The following is a 24,452-nucleotide window of genomic DNA, read 5'->3' as shown; positions in this document are numbered from 1 at the left end:
CCCCCCTACCAGGGTTTTTTTGCAGTTAAATCCCTCTCTTCTAATAACAAAACAAAAAAAAAAAAGGAAACGACTATCCCCAAATTCCAAGAGCACAGTTAAGGAAGATTTTGATTTTATAACCCCGTATTCAATATAAAAAATGCAAATTACACACTCAAAATTCTATGAGCGTAGCCAAAATGTTTTGAGTTAAACCCTCCCCCTTCCTCTTTAGTAGGGTTTGAAGCTAAAAATACCTCTTCAATATAAAAAAAAAAGCAAATTACGCACTCAAAATGTTATGAGAGTAGGTAAATGGGTGTCGACTCACTTTTGAGTTTTAAACCCCCATTCAGCGGGGTTTGAAGCTAAAAATGCTTCTTCAATATGAAAAAAGTAAATTATGCACTTAAATTGTTATGAGCGTAGCTAAATGGGTTTTGACTCAGTTTTGAGTTTAAACCCCTTTCAGCGGGGTTTGAAGGTAAAAAAATACCTCTTTAATATTAAAAACAAAGCAAACTATACACTCAAAATTCTATGAGTGTAGTCAAAGGGTTTTGAGTTTAAACTCCCCTCCACTTGAGTTTGAAGCTAAAAAAATAACTCTTCAATAGAAAAAAAACAAATTACGCACTCAAAATGCTATGAGAGTTGCCAAAAGGGTTTTAAGTTTAAACCCCTATTCAGCGGGGTTTGTTGCTAAAAAAATACATATTTAATAGAAAAAAAAAGCAAAATACACACTAAAATTATTTGAACGTAGCGAAGCCAATTGGGGGTTTTGAGTTTAAACCCCTCTCATACAGTTGGCTTTTCTTAAAAGTTTATAAACCCTCCAGATGGTTTTCAATTTTAAAAAAGTTCTAAAGCAAACTACAGTTACCAAATTCTATCTTTTGAATTAAAAAAACCCAAAAAACTCCAGAGATTTTTAAGTTTAAAATCCACAACAGATGATTTTGGCGATAAAACTTCCCTTTTCGATATAAAATCTAAAGCAAACTACAGTCACCTAATTCCAATAGCGAATTCAATAGAAGTTACACATTTCTACCAGTGGCGTGGCTCCATTAATAAAGTGCATTGAATAGTCATCTATCGAAATTGAAAAACACTAAATGTGGCTCAACAAAGATGGCTAAGATAGATTTTAGGAGTCAGTTATAGAGATCGGGTCTAAATCAGTGAAATCCTATGCCGAATTGGGAGTCTACCCTTTTGTAAGGTTGTGACAGAGCGTAGCATGAGGTTTGCGGAACATGTTCTCCGACAGAATGAATTACGTATACTAAGGGTTGCGATGACATCCTAGTACAACTTGGCGCCAGTAAGACAGTAAGAATAGCATTTTAGGATTTTGAAAAAAAAAATTTTTTAATAGAAGGAAAATTTACTGTAGATACCTCAGAATATTTATTTTGTTGGCTTTCAATACCAGAAATAGTGTTTTTTGGCAGGGCTTCGCCCCGCGCTGGGGGAGCTCCATTGCTGTCCATGTCTGGGAGCCTACAATTTTTCCACTAGCTCCAGGAAGAAACATTGTAGGACATAATAAACGTCTTTCGAAAGAATGAAGGGTCAGAATGTAATAAAGATCATGTACACACACACACACATACATACTATTAATTTTTTTTCGCCGGGAGGGGAGGAGAAAAAAATCCCCCCAACCCCCCCCCCCCCCCCGAAAAATAATCCTGGCTACGCCCATGATACATATATACACATACATACACACATAGACTAGACAAAAATGTATACAGAGAGAGGTGAGAATAAAAACCATATATGTGTGGTAAATGTTTCTAATGATCTCTATTGGTACATTTTCTAGATATGAATTAATACACACTTATACCTATAAGATGAACTTATTTGGAATAGAGTCAAGAAAGATGCGCTCGCAGCAGCCAAGTATGCCGTTTTCGAATCTGCGAAGCTGGACATTTTATCCGTCTTAACGTAATCGTCTTTCACCAGTGCGGCGCCGGCCGTAACGCTGGACAGTACATGGGTACCTAGAAATACAAACAAAGTAGATGCACTAACAATGACAAACCAAAAAAAAATAAATTAAAAAGTGAAGTTCCACTTTCAGACGTCGCGATCTTTAGGGCAGATGATGCTAAGGTCATCTTTATCTTTGGGCTCTTTTGACGAGCAGCGTGTCGTGTGACCAGAACAACGATCAATAACCTTTACTTTCCCCAACTTAAGCCAGCTACCCATTAGAGTTAATTGGACTCAAAGGCGCGCTGAAAATCCCGAAATTTAAAATTCTAGTCTTCACCTAGATTTCAACCCAAGATCGTCTGTTCTGAAGCCAAGCGCTTAACCACTAAGCCCCCGTAGTCAATTAATGACTGGTAATTAAATATTTTATTTCATACCAACAAGGGAATTTATTCCTTCAGTATATACTGATATCGGTACGTGACGTTTTGGCGCCGCCGTTTTGGCGACGCCGTTTTGGCCCCGCCGTTTTGGCGACGGGACGTATTGGCGCGAGCCGTTTTGGCGACGGGACGTTTTGGCGCGAGATATTATTTGACGATTATTTAATAAGCACGTAGCTTTTATAACAATGTTTATTTCAATCTACCATAATATTGTATGTATAGTGTGAATTCTAACACCGTTCAGCGAATTGTTTTTTTTAATTATAAAGGTTTTGCTTATTTCATGAATATAGGCCTATAATAAGTCAGATTCCTGAATGGAAATGACATGCTAATGCTATATGTTCTGCTAATCGCACTGGATGACATTTTTGGATTTCTTTCCAAAAAATATTTTTTATTTGACATTAGTGTAACTAGCTAAGTGTCACACTTTAATATAACAAAAACCATGTTAACATCTAAAACTTTTTTGAAAATAAAAGTGTGCCTCTTAATAAACACACATACACAAGCCAAAATGTTTATGAAAGAAAATGATGTGAAAAACAAACACACATTTACATTTAGTACGTGAAAAATATGTCTTAACACAAACACTCATGCAAAACATAGATATGAATAATTATTTTAAAAGAAATAATACAATAAACGTACATAATGTATTTAGCGCCAAAACGTCCCGTCGCCAAAACGGCTCGCGCCAAAACGACCTTCGCGCCAAAACGGCGGGGCCAAAACGGCGGCGCCAAAACGGCGGCGCCAAAACGTCCTGCTTCGTACTGATATGACTAAATATGTAGTGTTTGGTCCCCTTAGATAGTTCTATACGTTATTTCTCGGATCAAGTTTAAAATATAAAGTTAAACAGTTATTTATTGTACCTAGAGAAACATAAATAAATTTTAAAAAAGCAATTAGTCAATTAATTATTGATAATTAATTTTCTTGTTTAAAATCGAAAAAGGGAAAAAAACTCTACATTTTTGGAAAATGTAATTGTAAATCTGGAATTCTTTCCCTTTGTTAAGCTTTTTCCGTACCGTATTTTTATATTTTGCTTGATATTCTGTATATTGAAGATAGAACGGAAAATTACATTTTATCTTTTCACTATATTCAGTATTAATGTAATTTTAAACACAATAATTGTTCGCACCATAACTCACAATTGAGTCACTGCTGTCAAATGCAATGGTCTCTCATGCCTCTCAGTGAAATTCTTTCCCTCTCCCCAGAAAAAAAAATAAATTTACTATATCTTTACTGAACTACAAAAGATGTGACTTTTACTTTACAGGTACAAGCTAATTAAATATCAATCGACACAATTGTTAATATTCGCAACCTTTTCGTGGATTCATATAAGACCTTGTTGTTCATGTTAACAATTAATTTTCTTATAAAAAAAAAGGTTGACTTTTTATTTAAATAAGAAAAGCAACTCAGTTGCTGTAATATATATATATAACCTCTATTATATGTAGAAAGAATGGAGAACATACCAGCTGGTAATTTACATTAGAAAATCTAGGCTGAAAACTATTTTTCTCCCTTTTTCTTATTGTCAGGTAACAAGATTTAATTTTTATGAGCAGGGCAGTCGCGAGAGTTTGTGCCGCCCTTTTTGCAAAAACAAAACAATGATGCACCTTATTAACTCTTTCTCTCCTAATCGACGATACCATCGTTGATTTTGACCTTATTAATGTTTAATTATGTAAACTTGACTTTGTATTATATAAAAAGAGCATGCCTTTCCCTTTAATTCTATACCTAATACAACATTTTCTGATGACAAACAACAAAGCTATTGAAGCCCAATCATAACAGGGGAGTGAAATAGCAATGAGCCAAATGAATAATTCCTTCGAAACGTGGAAAAATAATTACGATGAGAAAGAGTTAAACATAGTACAAGTCAATTCTTTCCGCCATTAGTCTCTTACCTTCCATTTTCACTCCCCAATTAGACATACTGCGATGAACTAGCTCATAATCAGAATGTATTTAGCAAATGACAACCCCATGCCTATTAAGGAGCGAAGGCTCTTTTGATAAAAGAGTTTGAAGAGCCTTAAATGTCTTCTTTAGAACACCCATGACTCATGGCAATACAAAAGTGTGTGAGAATCACTGCATTATAAAGGCTGATTTTTGTTGTTAGGTGAAAAGTCCTATACTCTCAATTGGAGTCGACGAAAAGATTTGTTGACCATAACGAGATAGTGTCTATTTCTCTAAAAATTGGACACTAAGCGTCTCAGGTACGTAAGGTGATCGATAACAAAAGGGAATTGGCCATTCCCATCTAACTAGGTTAGTTCCGTTTGGTAATTTTTGAAGCAAGACTTTTTTTTGTAGGTTGAGGTAAGTTGAAGCTCGTGCTCTGTTTTTCGTAAGAAGAACGCAATAATCTGCACAGAGCAGCTAATTGACAATCATCTTTCACAACGAAAGACCAAGCACCGTATGTTAAATATGATGCCATTGGTGCGGAACCTGATGGTGATAAACTTGTGCAGGCGTCTCCTGATTTTATTTAACGAATATTGCAATGGGTATTGGAGTAAGCAAACATGCCTGCTTCACACCATTCTCGAGAAATAAGCTGATAGGTCACCTTTGTATCCGATTTGTACATTTTGACCCACATGCAGCTGTTTAAGAATCTTGGGTAGATGTCATCCGAGCCGAAATGGAATTCTACATAATCCATTGCGACTCACTGTGTCGATCGTTCAAGAGCTGTCCTAGAGCCATAGATTTGCACAGGTAGGCTGTAGTCTATCTGTGATCGGACTGCTCCTAAATACAGTGATCGAAGCATTTCTGCTTGAGCTCCCCACTTCGTGGGGAATTCTTTTGTAGAAGACGAAATTCATGCCCGATGCACCAGCATAAAAACCACACAGACTTTTAGAGAGCACATTACCTACATTGGAGTTGGTCAGTCGGTCAAGGAGTATTCTGGCGAGGATTTTTTTTCCGCTATTGACAGTAAACTATTTCTATTTTAGTTAGAGCAGTCGGGCTTGTCGTCTTTATTTTTCTTTCAGGGATATGGTGAATATTGAGATGTTTCAAAGGGAAAGTGAAGAGGTTTCTTAACCCTTCCGTGAGCATACCTTGCTATTAAACTTCACAAAATCATACTCTGTTCATATCAAGTTAACACACTCCATACCACTCACCGAAATCTCGCACTAGCAGCTGCGCCTCATACTCAGCTTGACGTGTCTGGTTAAGTTCTATCTTAACAGCAATGCTTAGCAGTCGACTTTTAAATTGCGGACTTAACTCTGCATCCGGTTGAAGCTTTGCTTCATATCTGTAAATGTGGTACAAGAAGGCTGTTTATATTTTCGATGCTATTAGAATTCTTTTTTTTTATTTGCAACTCCTCTAAAATGAAGCTTAAATGACCTAAGGTACATCAAAATAATTTTACTTAGGGGAAAAGAATACTAAAATACAGAATTTATTTGCTTTTTTTTAATGCTCTATATGTAGATTTTGGCCTTTGGGAAATAGCAAAAATAACACCATGCAAAGATTAGATAGAAAGCTTGCAGTTGAAAATATTTTTTAAAAAATTCTTAGTGAGTGCCTAGCAGGTAAAAGGAACCTGTTTAGGAAATGTCTTGCGAATCCGAACGACAGTTTAGGAGATCTCTTGATCTCTTAATCAATCAGTACGTAAGTCAGTCAGTCAGTTGTTACCTTTGAAATTAAATGAAGATTTTTTTTCCGAAAAGAGGAATCAGATTTTCAGTAGTTTTTCTTTTTATACTTTATAAACATGACAGGTGAACAGACGGACATACAAAACACACAAAAGCATTACTAGGTAAAAAAAAAAAAAAAAAAAACATTATACCCGAATATTTTAGAATTTCTAAGGATTAATGTAGTACTTTTAACTTTTTTTTCACTATAACTATAAAAATCTATCAATTATTTTTCTTTTTAAATATAAATATACTTACATTTATGTATTGTTTTAAACGTTTTCTATTTTTATGAAAAAAAGCTTGCATAATTAATTTTCAAATCAAAACTGTTCGCTTTGAGGAAACAAAACGAAGCAACAGAACTTTGGAAGCCGCAAAATATCGTCAGATCGGTATTTTAATAATTTTGTTAGTTTTCACATCAGAGTAAGACAGTTCAGAGAGTCCAATTATTTATGAGGACTTTTTAAAGAAAATCTAGAAAAAAAATCAGTGAGTGAAATAAAATTGTTAGAGAGAGCGGGGGGGGGGGGAGGGAAAGAGAATGAATAACTTAACGATTTAAACTGTCATTGTGGAATAGATGTAAAAGTGTGTAAAAAATAAATACTAAGCAGAAAGTGTTTTATACATAAAGTAAATTTAGTGCTTAAAATTACGCCAACTAAAAGTCTAAATGCAGTAAAGATATATTATAAAAAAAAGGGACTGATGGGAAGACATTCCATTCATAGAAGATCTTGGTTAGAAGTAAAAATATGGGTTTTGATATTACTGAAGTAGAAATAACATACACTTAAAACATGCTAGTTTATACAGTGTTATTTTTTAATAGCCTAAGCTTTTCGGTATTTGTTAGATTGTTATAACTAAAATGCTCGTAATTATGTTCAACTTGCCTTGGATATCTCAGTTGAACTCTTATAGTCGCAGCATTGTCTTCTATTTGCTTAGACTTCAACTCTTCGTGTTCACTTGAGTACTGTCCACTGATAGAAAATATACCTAGAGACATCCCCGCAGCTATGTTCACACTTTTGGAGGTAAGGGAAGTAGCACTGTTCCAGTTGTCGATAAACTCGGCAAAACGTTCCACTCTGCTGTGCTGAAAGTTTAAATAAGACAATTAATTGGAAAACATTCTTGTTCATAGCCGCATATCTTAGAGAGAAAAGTATGCATAGCTTATCTAATAAACACTTATATCTTATCTTATCTTATATGATACTTTAAAAAAGAAGATGATTACGTCCTACGCGTCATGCATTTAGTCATGCATATTAACCTATGACCTAAACCCGCCAAGTTACTGGTTTTTCTGACTTGCTCAGGCAACTCATTCCAGGCTCTAAAGTCTTTTTAAGTTACACATCGCTATATTACTATGGCCTGTTTAGTCGCGAAGCGAATATGGGCCATCTGATAGAAATGAGATGAATGCTTGACCATTATGTATGATTGGAACAATGTCGCCCCCACGGCTACTCCGCCCTCTCCATGAGGCTCATGTAAACAAAGAAGGACCAACTGTTTAGGGATCAGCGGCGTCGTAGGCTTCGATATGGTGCTAGGGTGTAGAACTGAGTGATGTTAGCTGTCTAAGGGCCTCCAACTCCTGAGTTGTGTCCCAAAGCATTTCCCATGTTTGGGTATAGCTTGAATTCAGAATTTTCCATATCCTAGGTGAACGAGCTTACTGGTTTAAGAGCCAGTTAGCTGAAAGGCCAGGAGTTGGACTGGTTGTCAAAGGCTCTTGGAGACATACTATTAGATGCATATTTTAGATAGTGGAGTACTTATATGTATAACCACTTCTGGCAATAAGATCCTTACTGTTACACATTAACAGTCCAAAAAATGTGATAAATGACTAGTCGAGCTCTAAAAAATTAGTACACATATTTATCCTTAATTGCAGGTTAAATCCTAGCTCCTCTTTTTTTTTTACTCGAGTATACTCTTGACCAGTGGTCTCCAACGGTGTCGAAAACGCCTCTCGGTTGTGATTTCATGAAAATAGGGGAAGGGGAGGGGGCTAGGAGAACGAGACATATATACAATATATATATACACAGTTTAACAGGAAATAATAGTTGTGTTTATTCACTAGGGTAAACACATAACATGATGATTCATCCTTCAGCTTCCTCAGAGTCTCACTACTAAGTATACCAGTCCTTTGCTACTTAACCCGAATGTGGACCAACGACAGCCTTCTCCGCTTCGCTCCAGGTCCCTACTACAACCTTCAGGCAGCATCAAAAGCTGGCTTCTTCTTAGTTTCCCAAACATTCAGACTCTTCACAATCCCTGATGCACTGTTATTCTCTCCGTTCTAGTCTCTTCCTGTTTACGTTCACTAGTGCGCTAGTGCGCACCTCAAGCACTGGTGCAAGGCAGGGTTACAACAATATATATATATATATATAATCTCAAATGTGATATCATTACAACAAAAAAAAGTAGATCAATGTCTGATACAGAAAGGAGATATTAAGTTATCGAGAAAGAATGTCTGGCCAAAGTATGGGCTACTGTCAAATTGAGATATTATCTAGTGGGAAATATTTTATAATCAGAACAGATCATTAAATGCTTCTAAATAAAAAAAAAGACTATCTAACGATAAGATCACTTGATGGTCATTAATACTACTAGACTACATGTTTGATATTTATCATGTTCAGGGTCACGAAAATGCATAGCTGATTATTTGTCAAGATACACCAGACATTTAACTGATAAAACAGAAGATAATAACCACAACACACATTAGGCGGCATTAGTAAACAAAGACTGTAGACATAAACGTAAATTTTAAATCAGGGATGAATACAAACATACTATACTGCATTCAATGTGTTCTTCTAATGTAAACTCTAAGTCATAGATGAATTCAGATGTACCAAACTAGATTTATTTTGTTGTTATAATGTAAATTTCATTGTCTCATGATTAAAGAGACAATATGGACCGAACATTTTTTAAAGATGATTGTAAACACAATTCAACTGAATACAATTTCTGTGTGTATTTAGTTTGAAGAAGATGTATATAATTTTGTTAGCGACCCCGGAAAAGATGTTCTTGGGTCTGTGTTAAATGTACGTCCCTCTCTATGTTACACTCATATCTCAAAAACTAGAAGATAAATATAATATCCTATTTCATCATACGTTGTTGTTGTTTTCATAGTTGAGGTGCAACGGTTACATTTTGTTTTCTCAAAAGAAACCGATTATTTTATAAAATTAATTAAGCAATCGATTCTTTCATAAAACTACACCACTTTTAAAACAATACATCAACTCATCAACTTTTAACATCAACTTTCAAATCTTCTTTCTTTATCCATTGTGATATTTTTGAACTTCGCACATGTATAAATGAGCTGACATTTATTTATCATTTCACACTTTTGTGTAAGAAAGTTTAAGGTCACAAGTGTAAGACAGCTGAAGGTTGGTTGTACTCAATATAGACCATACGTCAGGCCACATTTTGCCAGCCACTGTGTTCAGTGTAACAATAAAAGCTCATTTATCTTTGCCTGGTATCTGATAGAGTGACCCAACAAAAAACGCGGACAAAATAGCGCCAACAAAATAGCGCCGACAAAATAGCGCTGACATAATAGCGCCGATAAATAAGCGAAAAATTTCCCGACAAAATACCGCAAGACAAAATAGAGCATACTTATATATGATGTGTATAAAAGTTTCGGATTTTAGTACATTATGCCAAGATGTTTTGTTGATTAGACAATGGTTGGGATTTATCTCGAAGTTACACAGTTTTTGGCAATATTCTGTCCATATCTGCTTCTTCAGTCAGAAGAGTTGTATCTTTGTTTTTACTTTGTGTGTTTCTAGCTTGTCATGTGTGGGCTAAAGGTTTTAATGTTTTATATGCTTTTTGGCTATTACCAACTTCAGTATTCAGGTCTCTGTTATTGCCCCAGTGAGGCCTATGCCTATGCATCAAAACGAGGAAATCTCGCAAAAATGTAGATATCAAAAAATTCACAATCAAAGCTACAGGTAATCATAATTTAACTGTACCTTGATCGGAATTGTAAATACATAATCAGGTATCAGGAAGTTTCCATCATCTGTTACTTTACATTGTGTGTAGTTGTAACTGACCACAAGACCAGCTTCCAGATTACGGAGATTGTCCCAGCCTACACCTGGTAACACCTGTAAAATCAAATTTAAAATTTGTGACACCAATCATCTTTTTTTTTATAAGTTGATTACATACTAATATGGAGGCACGGTGGCTGAGCGTAAAGCGCTTGGCCTCTGAACTGGGGGTCCCGGGTTCGAATCCTGGTGAAAATTTCGGAATCTTTGGGTGCCTCTAACTCCACCGTGCTCTAATGGGTACCTGACATTTGTTGAGCAAAAGTAAATGGGATTGGTCGTTATGCTGGCCACATGACACCCTCGTTAACCGTAGGGCCACAGAAACAGATGACTTTTGCATCATCTGACCTATAGCGCAGACCACATAGTCTGAAAGAGGATCTTTACATACCAATATGCGTATCCTTACAGAAGGTAAGGGGTACTCGTTCCCCATTGAGCTCAGACAAACATATGCTGCACTACATTCATGAAGAACAATAAGACATATCGGTTCCAAATTTGTTTGTATTAGTTTGCTATTTAAACTCTGATGTTTATCTCTGTTATGTTATATCGGCTTGACCTACGTCATGTTTATTACCAGCGCTATATAAATTTAATTGAATTATAATAATATAGACAATAATTACCATATACCAAAACGAGCATAAATATCATTTAAAGTTTCTGATGAAATAAAGTGACTAGTAAAGCTACAGACGTAAAAAAAATCCTTGAAAAAGTATAACTTTTCTAAAGGGCAAGAACTCCACCCTTACAGCTATCTATTAATAATGTACAATTTATTTCCCTTATTCGATGTCAAACAAAATAATTAATTACCAATAATTAGTTCACAAATAGGTTGTTGTTGTTGTTGTTGTTTTGTATTGATTCATATTTTATTAGGTAGAATAAAAAATTGTTTAAATTATTAACTAGATTGGTAAATGCGTGAGGGAGAAATAACGTAAAAAAATTTTAGTGGACTAAACCCTACAAATTTAGCCATTGCTTTGAATACTGAAAGATTAGTTTATCTTTTTGGTATCAAATAAAATGTTAATTACCAGTAATTAAATGACTATTAGGCTCCTTCCTTGTCTATGACAATGAAAAATTGTGAGCAGTTTTAACATGATCCGAGAATAGGTGTGGGAGAAATACCAGACAGACAGATTGACTTGATATAAGCTTTGTAAAAAAAAAAGTGATCTGATATGTAATGCGATCGAGCTATTATTAGCAACACATACTTCAAATCGTTCAACGTCCACTTGTTTCAATCTCTGACATCTACGTGGATCACCAACTGGCCAATCTAATTGTGGCGAGGTCTCAGATTTGTCTTCTTTTATTTCCTGTGTGAAGACCGGTGCTGCCACAATGCTGTTAATCAGCAAGACTTCAACCAGCAAAATCTTTAAGACAAATTGTAATCAAATGAACTTGAATTTCATAGCAAATAACTTATAGGGTTTTTTTTGTTCTCATTTTGTCTGAAATTTGTCATCCGCAAGTGAGTATCAGCTCTTGGGTTTGGGTCAACTAAGGATAACCCGCTAAGCATGACTCCGGATAAGTGCAGGCTACTATAACTAGATTTAGGCGACAAGATAAGCTTCCTTAACGTATTCATGTATATAAGTGGAAATTTAAAAAAAACATTTATACGATTCAACATGATTTACGTTTTTGAAAGTTTGATTTTAAACTGTAGGGCCTAATTTTCTCAAACTTAGCGAATGTCCGATTGTGTTCTTTCTTTTTTAAAAAAAATAATCAGTTTGCTTAAGAATATGCGATTGGCGTTGAATACATTATTATCATAGTTTCAGACATCTTTAAAAAATAAAATTAGTTTTAAAGAGATGTATCTCTATTTTAGTCTAATCCCAATTTTACAACCAGGTTGTTGTGTACATCCATACAGAAATATATAAAAAGAAATGACCAAACATAACATCCATTCATTCACATATTCACATTTCACCCAACCTTTCATAAGCAATGGCACAAATGGGTGGTAGGGTTTGGCAGAAGGGTAGATTAAAGGTTCAAAAGAGAAAGAATGAAACTTTTGTGTTTACATTTTTTTCTACTTATATGGAAAATTATTTCTTTAGTTACTCTACAAAAACAAATGTTTTGAAGAATGTATACTAAAAAAAATATACAAAACCCAGATGGTCTAAAGTCATAACGTTTCAAAAATTATTTAGCGTTGTTGTTTCTAAACGCTAAGAAAATATAGTTTATTAACCACTTTTTGGGAACTAGGTAGAATAGTGAACAGTAAAGTCACGCTATTACATTAGCCAAAGCTTAATTAATTTTGGACCTTATAAAATGGATAGCTCCATGTTCTGGGTGTTCATTCCCACAGCTAAAAATTAGGTGCGTTAAGAAATATTTTGTTGTTTAATTCCTCCAGCACAACATTCATGTTTTTAGCATTGATCCATTTTTTAACCAGGGGGCTCTGAGAGAAGGTTTCCGCGCTGCCTTTAAAAAAATAATTGTAAAAAATACTTCTTCTCAATTCGAGAGTCGAACTCGTGCCCCCTTGATAGTAGCCTATTATAAAAACTTAATTCCCCTGAACTATTTCATTAAAAAGTGGTGCACATTTAAAAAAAAATATGCATGTAATTTAATTGTAAATGAAAGCTTCAGTTTTAAAAATAAAGTAGATGTTGCACCAGACCTTTGAGAAATCTAAAATATCATGATATAAGATTCTTAATATCTTTTCTAGTTTCTGATATCTAACCGGTATTGACGGACAGACCGGCTGACAGACAGATTACACAAAACTAATAGCTGTTTTCCCCTTTTTTGGAGGCTGGCAAAAACATAAAAAATACTGCAAATACAAAATAACATACTTCTAATGATCAATAGGGACTATATAGCTTACCTGGTACATGTTTCTGTATTTTATTTTTTTACTGCGTAGTTATTTTCTTTGAGAATGTAGAAACATTAATATAGATTTGTATGAATTTATTACATCATTAAATTATATGTTTATATTGTAAAATACTTTAGCTTATTTAAGAAGTGAATAATACTTCAATAACTCTAGCATTTTTACGAATCAATCAATTTATATAAGCAAATGGCCAACATTCTTTCTATGTTATCTGATAACCCGATAATTGTTCATTTTATACTAAGGGATGACCTCCACATAGAACACCAGCCTGTTACGCCCAGGCGTCAAAGCAGCGCACAATGTACACTAACGAAGATAACGGGATCATTTTTAAAAATTAGTTCAAATTTTATAGATATTGTAAACATTAGTATGAAAAATGGAGCTCTGATTTTATGTTATAGAAATGTTTGTAATAATTCTTGAATTTTTGGTCATTCTTATAGAATTATTTTTTAATATCCGAATAAAGGTAATAGTTTGTATGGTCTATCTGTCTATCCTTTCTTCCGTCCGTCACACTCAGATCTCAAAAATAAAAAGTTATTGAAAATCATAAGATATGTTTCAGCTTTTTGTGGTGTTGTAAAAGTGAACCATTTAGTGTTAAAATGAATAGTGCAAATAATGTTTCAGAGTACCACTTCTAAAACAATACATAGATGTAAGGGAGATAATGTTAACAAAGTTAGATATTCTTTTAGTTATTTCTAGTAACAACTATTCATACATATTGTAATAACTTAAGTGAGGCAACTCAACGAGGCAACTATTTTATTTACACTGAGACATGAAACATACATAGGACATCTGCCTTGAACACAGCATCTTCATCCTGGCTCTAGACTTGGGCGGAAATCGTTCTTCTTCGAAGCAGAACGTTTTGGCGCCGCCGTTTTGGCGCCGCCGTTTTGGCCCCGCCGTTTTGGCGCGAAGGTCGTTTTGGCGCGAGCCGTTTTGGCGACGGGACGTTTTGGCGCTAAATACATTATGTACGTTTATTGTATTATTTCTTTTAAAAGAATTATTCATATCTATGTTTTGCATGAGTGTTTGTGTTAAGACATATTTTTCACGTACTAAATGTAAATGTGTGTTTGTTTTTCACATCATTTTCTTTCATAAACATTTTGGCTTGTGTATGTGTGTTTATTAAGAGGCACACTTTTATTTTCAAAAAAGTTTTAGATGTTAACATGGTTTTTGTTATATTAAAGTGTGGCACTTAGCTAGTTACACTAATGTCAAATAAAAAATATCTTTTGGAAAGAAATCCAAAAATGTCATCCAGTGCGATTAGCAGAACATATAGCATTAGCATATCATTTCCATTCAGGAATCTGACTTATTATAGGCCTATATTCATGAAATAAGCAAAACCTTTATAATTAAAAAAAACAATTCGCTGAACGGTGTTAGAATTCACACTATACATACAATATTATGGTAGATTGAAATAAACATTGTTATAAAAGCTACGTGCTTATTAAATAATCGTCAAATGATATCTCGCGCCAAAACGTCCCGTCGCCAAAACGGCTCGCGCCAAAACGTCCCGTCGCCAAAACGGCGGGGCCAAAACGTCACGTACCGGTTCTTCTTTCTTGATGTAAACATCCTTCCTAGTCTAGTTTCTGGCAGTGCGCACCTTCTGCGCTATTTTGAATGGCAGTGCGCATGGCAGAGTTATAACAATATTTACTTGTAAAAGTAAAATTTGAAATAAATAATACCAAAAATAACAAGTATTAATCTATAGTAAGTTTTTAGGTACACTGGCAACTAGACGGAGGCGTAGGTAGGGTGGGGGAGGGAGGGGAAGAATTTGAAAACCCCCCAGGGCCCCCACTCGAAGGTGCCCCCAAATGAGTGTTTTTTACATTAAATATTAAATATAACGCAAAATGCAGGGGCCCCCAAAGAGATTAAGCCCACTCGACCCCCAAATGATAGCCAAGTCCTAGATACGCCACTGCAACAAGAAGTAGACTGAAACATGAAAACACGTGTTTTTGTTTCTAAAAGATCGGAATGCTCTTGTATGTCACGAACATTTAAAAAATCGACTTTTTTGGTTACGAGTTTTGTACAGATATGTAACAGATACGCTGCCAATTAGTACTAAATTAGTCCCTAGAATTTTGTTTTCTTTTAGCGGCCCCCTTAAGAGTAAATGCCGCAATTACTTTTGTGTGATTTCTTCGTGCGTCTGTCCACCTATCAAAATTATATCGCAAAAAAAATAAATAAAATCTATTGAAAATCTTATTTCATTTTTATTTTTGCACTAAATTAAATGCAATGTATGTACAAAATCTCACTTTTGATAATAGACATAAGTGTTTACTACGCTCTTCTAACTTATACAACATTGTATTTTCTTGTAAAAACAACAAAACCTCAATATCGTTGCTCCAGAATTTTTTTTAAGAAAATTTACGCCTAATGACTGTTAGAATTCACTCATATAACTTATATTACAATTTATTTTCTTACCAAGACATCGCAAAAGTCTACTTATCGATTAGAGTTTGTTCCGGATTTTTATTTAAAAATAATTAACGCCAAATAATTGTTTAAAATTACTCTAGAGACACTATCATTTACTTGTACATAGCCCTGCTTTACGCCATTCACTATAAGGAAGTGATCACATGAGTCACCATTGTGATATAGCTTTGTAAAAGTAATCCAACCCTAACCCTAACCATTTTGTCCCACATTAAGCTGCTTGATAATGGATAGGAATCTATGTGGGAATCCGAGCTTGGACAAAATCCTCCATAAGCCATCGAGACTGACCTTGTCAAGTTATTTTTTATTAGATTCACAAAGGTTACGTATAAGTTAACTAATGGTAATTAATTATTTTGTTTGGTATCTCGAACAAGGGAAGAAATCGTACTTGACAATGCGGTGGTATAAGTTGAATTTGTTCCCTTGACTATCATGTAAACATTTTCCCAAGTTCCAACTTCTTCCCTCCTTCTTACACAACTTTCTTACAAGTGATAGGATCATAGCGCATTGGGAAAGCTAAAAACTAAACAGAAACAAAAAAAGAAATAATTGTCCAAAATTTTAGCTTGATCCGAGATTGGGTGTTAAAGTAATAACGTGTACAAACTTTTTACCAGAGTTGATATAATCTTTGTAAAAATAGTCCAAACCAATAAAGTAGAATCCCTGCTATTTCAATTTGCACTATGGCTTGGAGTTCCTAGGATTGCACGGCTTCAAGGGCTGAATATGGCGACTTAATATTGACATCACTAATGTATGCTTTTATCACACTGGTCATCTAATCCATCAAACCAGCTGCAGTTGTCTAGAGTCTGTTCTACCACTGGATTCTGCTGGCAAGGGTCGAGAGAGGGAGGCTGATGCAGCCCTTATCTCCCTCACTTTAATACATTTTCATCGCGAGAGCCACATTCTTATCTCCCATGTTATTGGACTGTACAGTCATCTTCGAGTCAATAAGACCTGAGAAATGTCCTTATCTTCGATCACGAAGGAAGATCTATTCTATTCATTCTTTTATCGTGTTTACAATTTAAACACAAGTGGAGGTAGTTATATATTCCCACTGCTCGGATCTTATTGGGGATTAAGTTGCGTTGGTTTTCAGAATGTATTCCAATGAATGCAAATTATTTATCATCTAGTTACCTCTCGAGCTCTTTAGTCAGAGATCAGTTTTAAAAAAAATCATTTCTCAAACATTGTTTACTTCAAAGTTTATCACAGCTTGTTTATCTTTAGCAGCAGGCTTGTTATCAGTCTCGTGGTGTACTCGTCAAGGTTACTACAAAGTACTGTAAATATGAAGCTTTGTTGTACACTTTGTATTCCAGAACCTTCAAGTTTCTAAACAGAAGATTGGAGAATGATATTGGATTAAGTAGAAATAAAAGGTTTTTTGTTATTTCTGATTCGAAGTTTTGAATTGAAATACAATTTATTATGGGTCAAGAAATCATTTTTTTTGGTTCATATGTTTCAATATAATTGCTACTTAAAATCTACTTCTGCAAATTTATCATTCAATTTGTATTATTATTCGTATTATGCTTGATATATTGTGCTAATTCGATCTTTTCATTATTTCAACAATAGAGTTTTGTTACATTTCTTCTTCCAAACAAGAAGGCCTAATCTTCGGCACACTTTGGGCATTAGGCCAACAGATTAACCTCCAAAAATACCAAAGAATAAGCCTATCAATCCCTTAATTTCATTTATGTAAATCTCTTTGCATTTTTATTTATGAATAAATGGTAAAAAATGGTAAATATTTTTTAATTAAGTAAACTTACTACTGTATACCCTATTAATTTAAATAACAGCGTTATTGTTGGTATCACTGTGTCTGTGAAACATCAGAAGATTATGACTGAAGAAATATTGAAACCTGAAGAGGAGTGTGAGATGACACTGGGTTTGCATAACTGGATGAAACAAAGGAAGAGATACAAAGTTGCTTATCAAATATAATAATCTTAATCTTGATAGGGTGTTATGGACTGTGTGTATGTGTTTTCAAAATTACGTTTTCTTAGGGGAAGAATTATGAAATTACAGTAGGGTCTGGCGTATTGCAAGTGCGAATAGACAGACGACTGTCAAGAGTCACGGTTGACATTGCCTTTTAAATGTTCACCTCGGGTTAAGAGGGTTAAAAGTCACGTGAAACTCCTGATATATAAACAGAAAGTAAGAATGACTAAATTGACTTTTAGTTTAGTCAGTCAGTGGTATCTTTTGGTCCGGTGCGGACAATAGTGACTCAGAGAGCGGAGTAGTAACTTTGAGTTGAGAAGTATCATCTGGGCAGTCGAACCCAGTAGTCTTTTGAGAGAGTACACGTATTTTTATCGTTTTTCTCTGTACTTAAAGAGTCAAGTAGCAACTTTGAAGTTTATTGTTACCCGCTATGATGCGGATGTGATTTATTATGATTTAGTATTTTGGAAATGTTTCATATTGCTGTGATGCGGACGTGACTGTATTGTATGCATTGGATTATTTTTGTCACTATCATGAAGTGTGCGACATAATGTTTTATTAAAAAAATGTTATATCTTGTCAGCGAAAATCGGACTCATTCAATCTGTTTTTGTTACGTGTCAAGTATTACTCCAGAAGCACTAACTCAGCATTATACAGCTTTCTTCAACATTACACATTTACCCTTTAACATCGACCCAGAACTTCCTATTAATACTACACACCATATTTATGCTCAGCTATTAGGACTCGAGCCATATACACGTTCGAAAACACCTCGATTTAAAATACCTTTTTTTTTTTAACAAGAATAATAGAAATCAATAAAATATTTGCAGTTTTATAACATTTACACTTCTATATGTATATATCATCAGTTAATGACATTGAAATATTTCAAAATTACATTATGTAACAACATAATAGGTTGTAAATTTTTTATCTAAAATGCTTAAAATTCTATTTAAGCATATTAAACTCCAAAAGATAAAAACTGTTGTCATTTTAAAATATATTATTTAATATTAATTCCACTTTTTTTCGTGGCTCTGTTTTCTTAGATTTACTTACAGTTAAGAAAAAAAGCATTGAATTTACTCATAAATTAATTAGTTGTACAAATTTTATATTCATATTAAAAGTTTTCTAGTGCAATTATATTGCTACACACAGTAGGCATGTTTCTACTGGACATCTACACTATCTGTTCCTGTTGAAATTGTACCATAGCTTGATTTGCCCCCAACCAAGCGTCTGTAGGCACTGGATCTTGAGCTCTTCCCTTTCTGATGAACATGTCGAGACAAGTAGTCACAGCTACACAGGCTAAAGTAGCAGCAACAGATAAAACTGAAAAACGGTGGGATTGTCATTTCTGTTATTCTAGATGATCGTTTATTTTTTTAATTGTTTTTTTAATTAACTATTTATGGGTGTATCGACTATTATGCTTATTAAAGACTGTTCTACACAAGTTAAAGTTACGTTGGGTAACTCTAGTCCGATTTGCAGAAACAAAAGAGTGATCTTTCTATGACTTCTTGGTGTTGATTCCCATTCATATATTTTACCATGTAATAATATTTACTAACTAGCCGAATACTACCCGCAACCCGCGAGCAGTGATACAAATTTTGAATGGAGCTATCGCAGGATGGCTAGTTTAATCTAAATCTAGTATGGTGTATTGCCCTAAAAGAGTTGTGCTTTTTTTTTTTAGTATCCTCCGGTTGTGAGAGGGATATTTAACATTCACTACGGTCTTTGTTCTGATCTTAAAATCATTAGTGTCAATTTTTCTATCAAGATTAGTTAAACCTTTTTTTATTCTTATTCGGGACATTATGTGCAAATGTGTAAGCTTTTTTTTCTGGCCATATCTTTTGTAACTAACCGGCAGCAGCGCCTGGAGACAGACTGTCATCGTTAGCCGAGTTTTTCTGTGAAGCTGTGCCATGTAAGGCTTGGAATTGTAAGGCCTGGTCATTCTTCATCCACGTCTGTAAATACATTGTATTCAATTAATTAAAAGCTAAAATATACAAGCAAACATTCATTTAATTATTTTTTCTCAATCACAAATTATTTGCTGCATAATTAAATGGAATAGAAAGTGTTCTTAAAAATACATAAGATCAACATTTATCAGACCTGTGTCTCAATGTTGAATATAACTAAGTTATTCTCGTCATTCAGAAGTGCAGCTGGCTTGGGCATGAATGGAGGTCGCTTAATAGGTGGCAGGTTTGGTCCTGGCGAAGTCCCAGTTTTAACGCAGTAGTTGATATAAACATCCCTGGAAATAAAGGATGCTAATTAAAACTTGAACATTCAGTGGGGCATAAGTTGTTTTTTTTTTACTTCTGATAACACAATAATGTCATCACTATTTATAAATATAAAAAAAAATAGTACGACGGTAGGCTAGTTTTTATGTAGGTCTAGTTCACAGACAAAAAGTAGGACATCAATATCAAATAAACACGGTATAAAGAGTATTTGCCTATAAATACTTTTTTTTGTCACTTGAACTACTTGTTATTCACTTTTTTTTACCATGAAAAGTGTCTGAGTGGTTTTATAGCAGTGGTTCTCAACCTTTTTTTGTCGGCGGCCCTCTTTATGATTCTCCATTATGCGGCGACCCCAACCATAAAAATCATAAGCCTAAGTAACTGTGCTTTTGATAATGTTATAAAACAGCTAAGTTTATGTCAACATATGATATGCATTGCCAAAGTTTGATCACGAAACAATTGTCATTATAGTCTTCAAATTAATATTTTTCATTATGAATAAATTATAAATAAATAAAATTGCATTATTGTGACATGCATTTATTTACTATTCTATTTCTTATTCACGATTTTTACTTTGCATACGTATATGACAATATTTAAGCAAATACTAAAAAATTCGGGCGGGCTACCGGATTATACTAAAGGCGAAAATTAGTTTCAAATAGTAATTCTCGGTGTCAACTGGTGAAGATTAGTTGTCCCCGGACTTCATTGGGGAAACCCGAACTGAGGCCAGCACAGACATACTGGAAAGCATAATCAATTTTGGAAGCAATGCTGTTTGGCCTCAGTTTGGGTTGACGACAAGTTAACATCTGGAAACCGTATCGGTCTGTCCACTTGTAGAGTTCCGCAACGTGATTTCCAGGAACATTGTTGATTAGTCCAACTTTAAGTGTTGGACATAAAACATTAGATCAATAGGACTTCAGGCTGACCTGTCAGCTGGTAAACACGTCAACAAAGTCATTAACTATGAATAATTTTGGATCTCCGCTCTTTGCAATGAACATGAAAAACTGATCTTGTTTTGGACCACTCGCTTATGCTCCTAAATCTGTGACTATGACTTTATAATTTATGAAAAGTATATACACACTTGCCTTTGAAGACATTACGTTGTTCAGTTACTATATTTGTGTTACTAAACACGTATACTATAGCTAGATGTTGATTGTAACCTTCAGAACATTACATTTGATAGGATTGAGAATCATCTTTCTGTTGGGCCATGAAATCTTTCAAAGAGTTCCCTGACACTGTAGCCTTTTGTTGTGACCCGACAGGACTGAGTCCAAGAGGGTATCCTGAAAACACGTAGCAAAGCGCAAGGGGTATGTTTAAAAATAAATTCAATAAGTAATTCTGTTTTTTTAGCAAATAAATCATAAGCATATTGATCACCCAATCGTGTCTATAAATGACAACCTAAAAAAATTAACAGAAAAGTAGATCCATTAAATTAAAAAAATAAATGAAAATAACCCTTTCGAAAAAGAGAATAAGAGATAATAAAAGTAAAGATTAAATTTTTATTCCGAAATTCTAGTCTAAAATTTACTAATTGAAATATTGGGGTAAGGGGAATTTTAATACGGGACGTCTGACATAACTTTTAGGACAACAACTGGTGAGCCAATGAAGTGTTTGTACGTGGTCGAAACGGTAAATCGATGGCCTGTAAAGGAATTCCGTTAATTGGTATTGGTTAATCGTTTTAGGCTTATCGTGTGTGTATCATTTATTTATATGCATTTGTATGTTGAAGTCTCAATAAAATAAACACAACTTTCTAAACAACACAATACACTCCATATTGTTAACAAGTGTTAGTTGTAATAAGCTAAAATGGGAATTTTCAACTTAAATTGTGTTTATCTGAATTTCTGGAATATGGCTTTTATGTTTCCTAAAGTCAATAATCAGTTCTTTAGTTTTTTGTTATTTTCATAACAATTATTTACATTTTTAGCGCAATTTTATTCTTTTAACATGTTCAATACGCTATGGCCCTATCAATTGTGTGGACCAGTTTCTTAATCGCTAACATTCATTGTCTTCAATAGACCCCCACTCACTTATCGCAGATAAACTCAGGCGAAGACGCATATTTTGCCCAAGGCAGGTTTTCCCTGGTCGCGTTTCTTCCCTTCAGATCAAACCTGTCTTCCATTCCCATGACGACCAGGGGAGTTATTCGGTTAAAGTACTATTGTTACCTGGTGCTACCCTGTTTGGGGCTGAATACTACTACGCCTTTTTTATTCTCGTTCTCCACAAGAAGCGTACGTGTACATCAGTCTGAAGTCCCTTTCGTGTCGAGCGAAGAGCTTAGACAATTCCCTTAAAGCACGTCAAAGGAATCAGCAATTTTTTGTACACCTACCAGGAGTAATCTGAACCAGTTTTCCGTTCGCATATCCTTGTCTCATATCATGCAAGCCTCGAAATTCTGAAACAAGCAATAGAAAAATGAATTCTTTAAAAAATAAAGCTAAGTGAAAGAACCACTAATTACTGCCACTTACTGACAAATACAGAGTTTAGCCCTCTTTCTGCTTTATAAAAAAATATTATTTAATTAGTACTAAGTGATTGAATAAGTAGTTATTTTTTGGATTAATTACGGTATGGTAATCGACATTGAATAATTATGAACTATTTCAACTTGATCCAAGTATGGAGAGCAGGATTACAGAAACGTCAAAACGTAATAAGAAGGTTAAATACGTATGTAGATCCACATCTCTCATTAAGTAGCATGTATTCCACTTATTTCGTTATAAAACAAAAGAATTAATTGCCCACAATTAATTAACTTCTTGGTAATTTTTTTTAATTGGTTCATGTCTTGTCAGGTTTAATGAATTAATATGCATAGCTTTAAATTGATCTGACAATTGGAATGGGAGAAAAAACATGTTTAAACTTTTTACCAGAATAGACATACAGACAGACAGAGTGAGTTGATATAAGCTTTGTAAAAATAGGGTCCGTGGTCTCGTCTTCTTCTCTGCAGATACTTCATAGTGTGTCGTATTTTTCACTGAATTAAATTCTTGAATCTATAATGCCTTGCATTTGGAAATTCAAGAACGCGATATCTCTTTCAAAACCGATTTTGGCTCTCATCCACTCTATTCAGCATCAGCCAAGTTTACATTCATTTTTTTTTTACTTTAAAAAATTATAACGGTCAACTTATAGTTTTTCTCATGTTGCCAACTAGCTTAGTAATTCTTCTCTCAGCGATATACATCCAGTGTAACATTTCTAGGAAAATCGTTAGAGCCGTTTTTGAGATCAGTTTTCTAGGTTCCTTGATCCCTTTTCGAGATTCAAGTTAAATTTATCTGGCGTAAGCTTAATGTCAGCCCATTGACACTCTCTAGAGGTCACGCATTACGAGGGAACTGAGTTTGTTTTCTTGGTACTCCTTATTTGTTGGCTAGACTCCAAGCAACAGCTCTACACGGGTAACCGGGCAACGACTGCTTATTAGAGAAAAATCTCAATCACGTGGCTGGACTATAGGCCACACCTCTACACTAGTGCCGAGTTTGCTTACTTGGATATAAATCTCAATTAGGAAGCTGAACTAAAGAACACACCTAAACGAATGACCTTTTGCTACATAGAACAAACACAAATCATAGCCCAGTAAGCCAGGAACTAATTACTTTTTAGATAAAAGTATAAGGCTCAGATTTGTGTATGAAAGCGTAAAAGACACGATCAGACCCATGTTTAAAGGGAGAGCTAAACACCCCTTACTGCTTATTTTATTTATTAATTCCTTGACACTCAATTTATTGATAGACATTGACCATCTTTAAACCAGAATGGATAAACACCACTTTCTAAGAAAGCATACTGACACTGTAAATAAATATTACGGTTTAATTACTTTTCCTAACATGTTAACTTGAATATTGCACCTGCGTAAAGTGTTCTGATTTGATAACGATATTCTTAATAATTAGTGAAGTGTCAAGTAGCTCATCGTTTTCTATGTGTTTACTTACGATGCTTACTTAGCCACTGTGCACCAGGCAAACAACGCAACACCCCTGAAACCCATTGATATACTACCCTGCCCTTTTATTACAGAAACCACGATAAAAATCAGTAATATGAAAGATGACTCGTACATACGTTCTTGCACAATAAAGTAAAACAAAGATGTTCACGTGTGTGTATTTTCCTTGCTTTAAAACCTATAGAAAGAAAGCTATTTTCATTTTTTTAAAATTCTTTTGACGTATTCTATAAAGGAAAACCTTATAGTAAGTCTCAAATCACATAAAAGAAATTGATCTAAATCACCGCAGTTAGATCTGGCAACCTAAGAAAAAAATATGCTTGATTGTTAAGAAACATTTGACCGTTATAACTAGCGTAAGGGTATAATAGGTTAGATCTAGAGCTACATGCTGAACAAATGCTATTTTCTTACC

General features: G+C 34.5%; 2 protein-coding genes across 2 annotated transcripts in view; both read right to left on the bottom strand.

The window, feature by feature from the left end:
* LOC106054130 (macrophage-expressed gene 1 protein-like) overlaps positions 1 to 13,355 on the bottom strand; it is a 35,993-nt gene extending 22,638 nt beyond the window's left edge. The window contains exons 1-6 of the mRNA XM_056027698.1: positions 13,169 to 13,355; positions 11,505 to 11,669; positions 10,180 to 10,317; positions 7,018 to 7,223; positions 5,579 to 5,715; positions 1,844 to 2,003 (exon numbers count right to left, since the gene is read on the bottom strand). Of these exons, the coding sequence (XP_055883673.1) occupies positions 1,844 to 2,003; positions 5,579 to 5,715; positions 7,018 to 7,223; positions 10,180 to 10,317; positions 11,505 to 11,669; positions 13,169 to 13,177 (815 nt within the window). The 5' untranslated portion in view covers positions 13,178 to 13,355. The remainder of the gene's footprint in view (positions 1 to 1,843; positions 2,004 to 5,578; positions 5,716 to 7,017; positions 7,224 to 10,179; positions 10,318 to 11,504; positions 11,670 to 13,168) is intronic.
* A 5,500-nt stretch (positions 13,356 to 18,855) lies between these two features.
* Positions 18,856 to 23,740, bottom strand: LOC129925786 (macrophage-expressed gene 1 protein-like). The gene is made up of 6 exons (XM_056026344.1): positions 23,737 to 23,740; positions 22,382 to 22,447; positions 21,191 to 21,302; positions 19,847 to 19,991; positions 19,590 to 19,695; positions 18,856 to 19,045 (listed from the first exon to the last, which is right to left on the bottom strand). Exons 1-6 carry the CDS (start codon positions 23,738 to 23,740, stop codon positions 18,891 to 18,893), a joined length of 588 nt encoding a protein of 195 aa, XP_055882319.1. The 3' UTR covers positions 18,856 to 18,890.
* Between the last annotated feature and the right edge of the window lie 712 nt (positions 23,741 to 24,452).

This window comes from Biomphalaria glabrata, chromosome 4 (genome assembly GCF_947242115.1).
Source record: "Biomphalaria glabrata chromosome 4, xgBioGlab47.1, whole genome shotgun sequence".
Classification (NCBI taxonomy): Eukaryota; Metazoa; Mollusca; class Gastropoda; family Planorbidae; genus Biomphalaria; species Biomphalaria glabrata.
This window is presented reverse-complemented; position numbering and strand designations above follow the sequence as displayed.

Excerpts from the sequence above, each read along its gene's own strand:
- LOC129925786 (XM_056026344.1), bottom strand. Across the intron at positions 21,303-22,381 it reads ACTGGTTCAGATTACTCCTG|GATACCCTCTTGGACTCAGT; the intron begins GTAGGTGTACAA and ends ACGTGTTTTCAG. Across the intron at positions 19,992-21,190 it reads GATTCTCAATCCTATCAAAT|GGATGTTTATATCAACTACT; the intron begins GTAATGTTCTGA and ends CTTTATTTCCAG.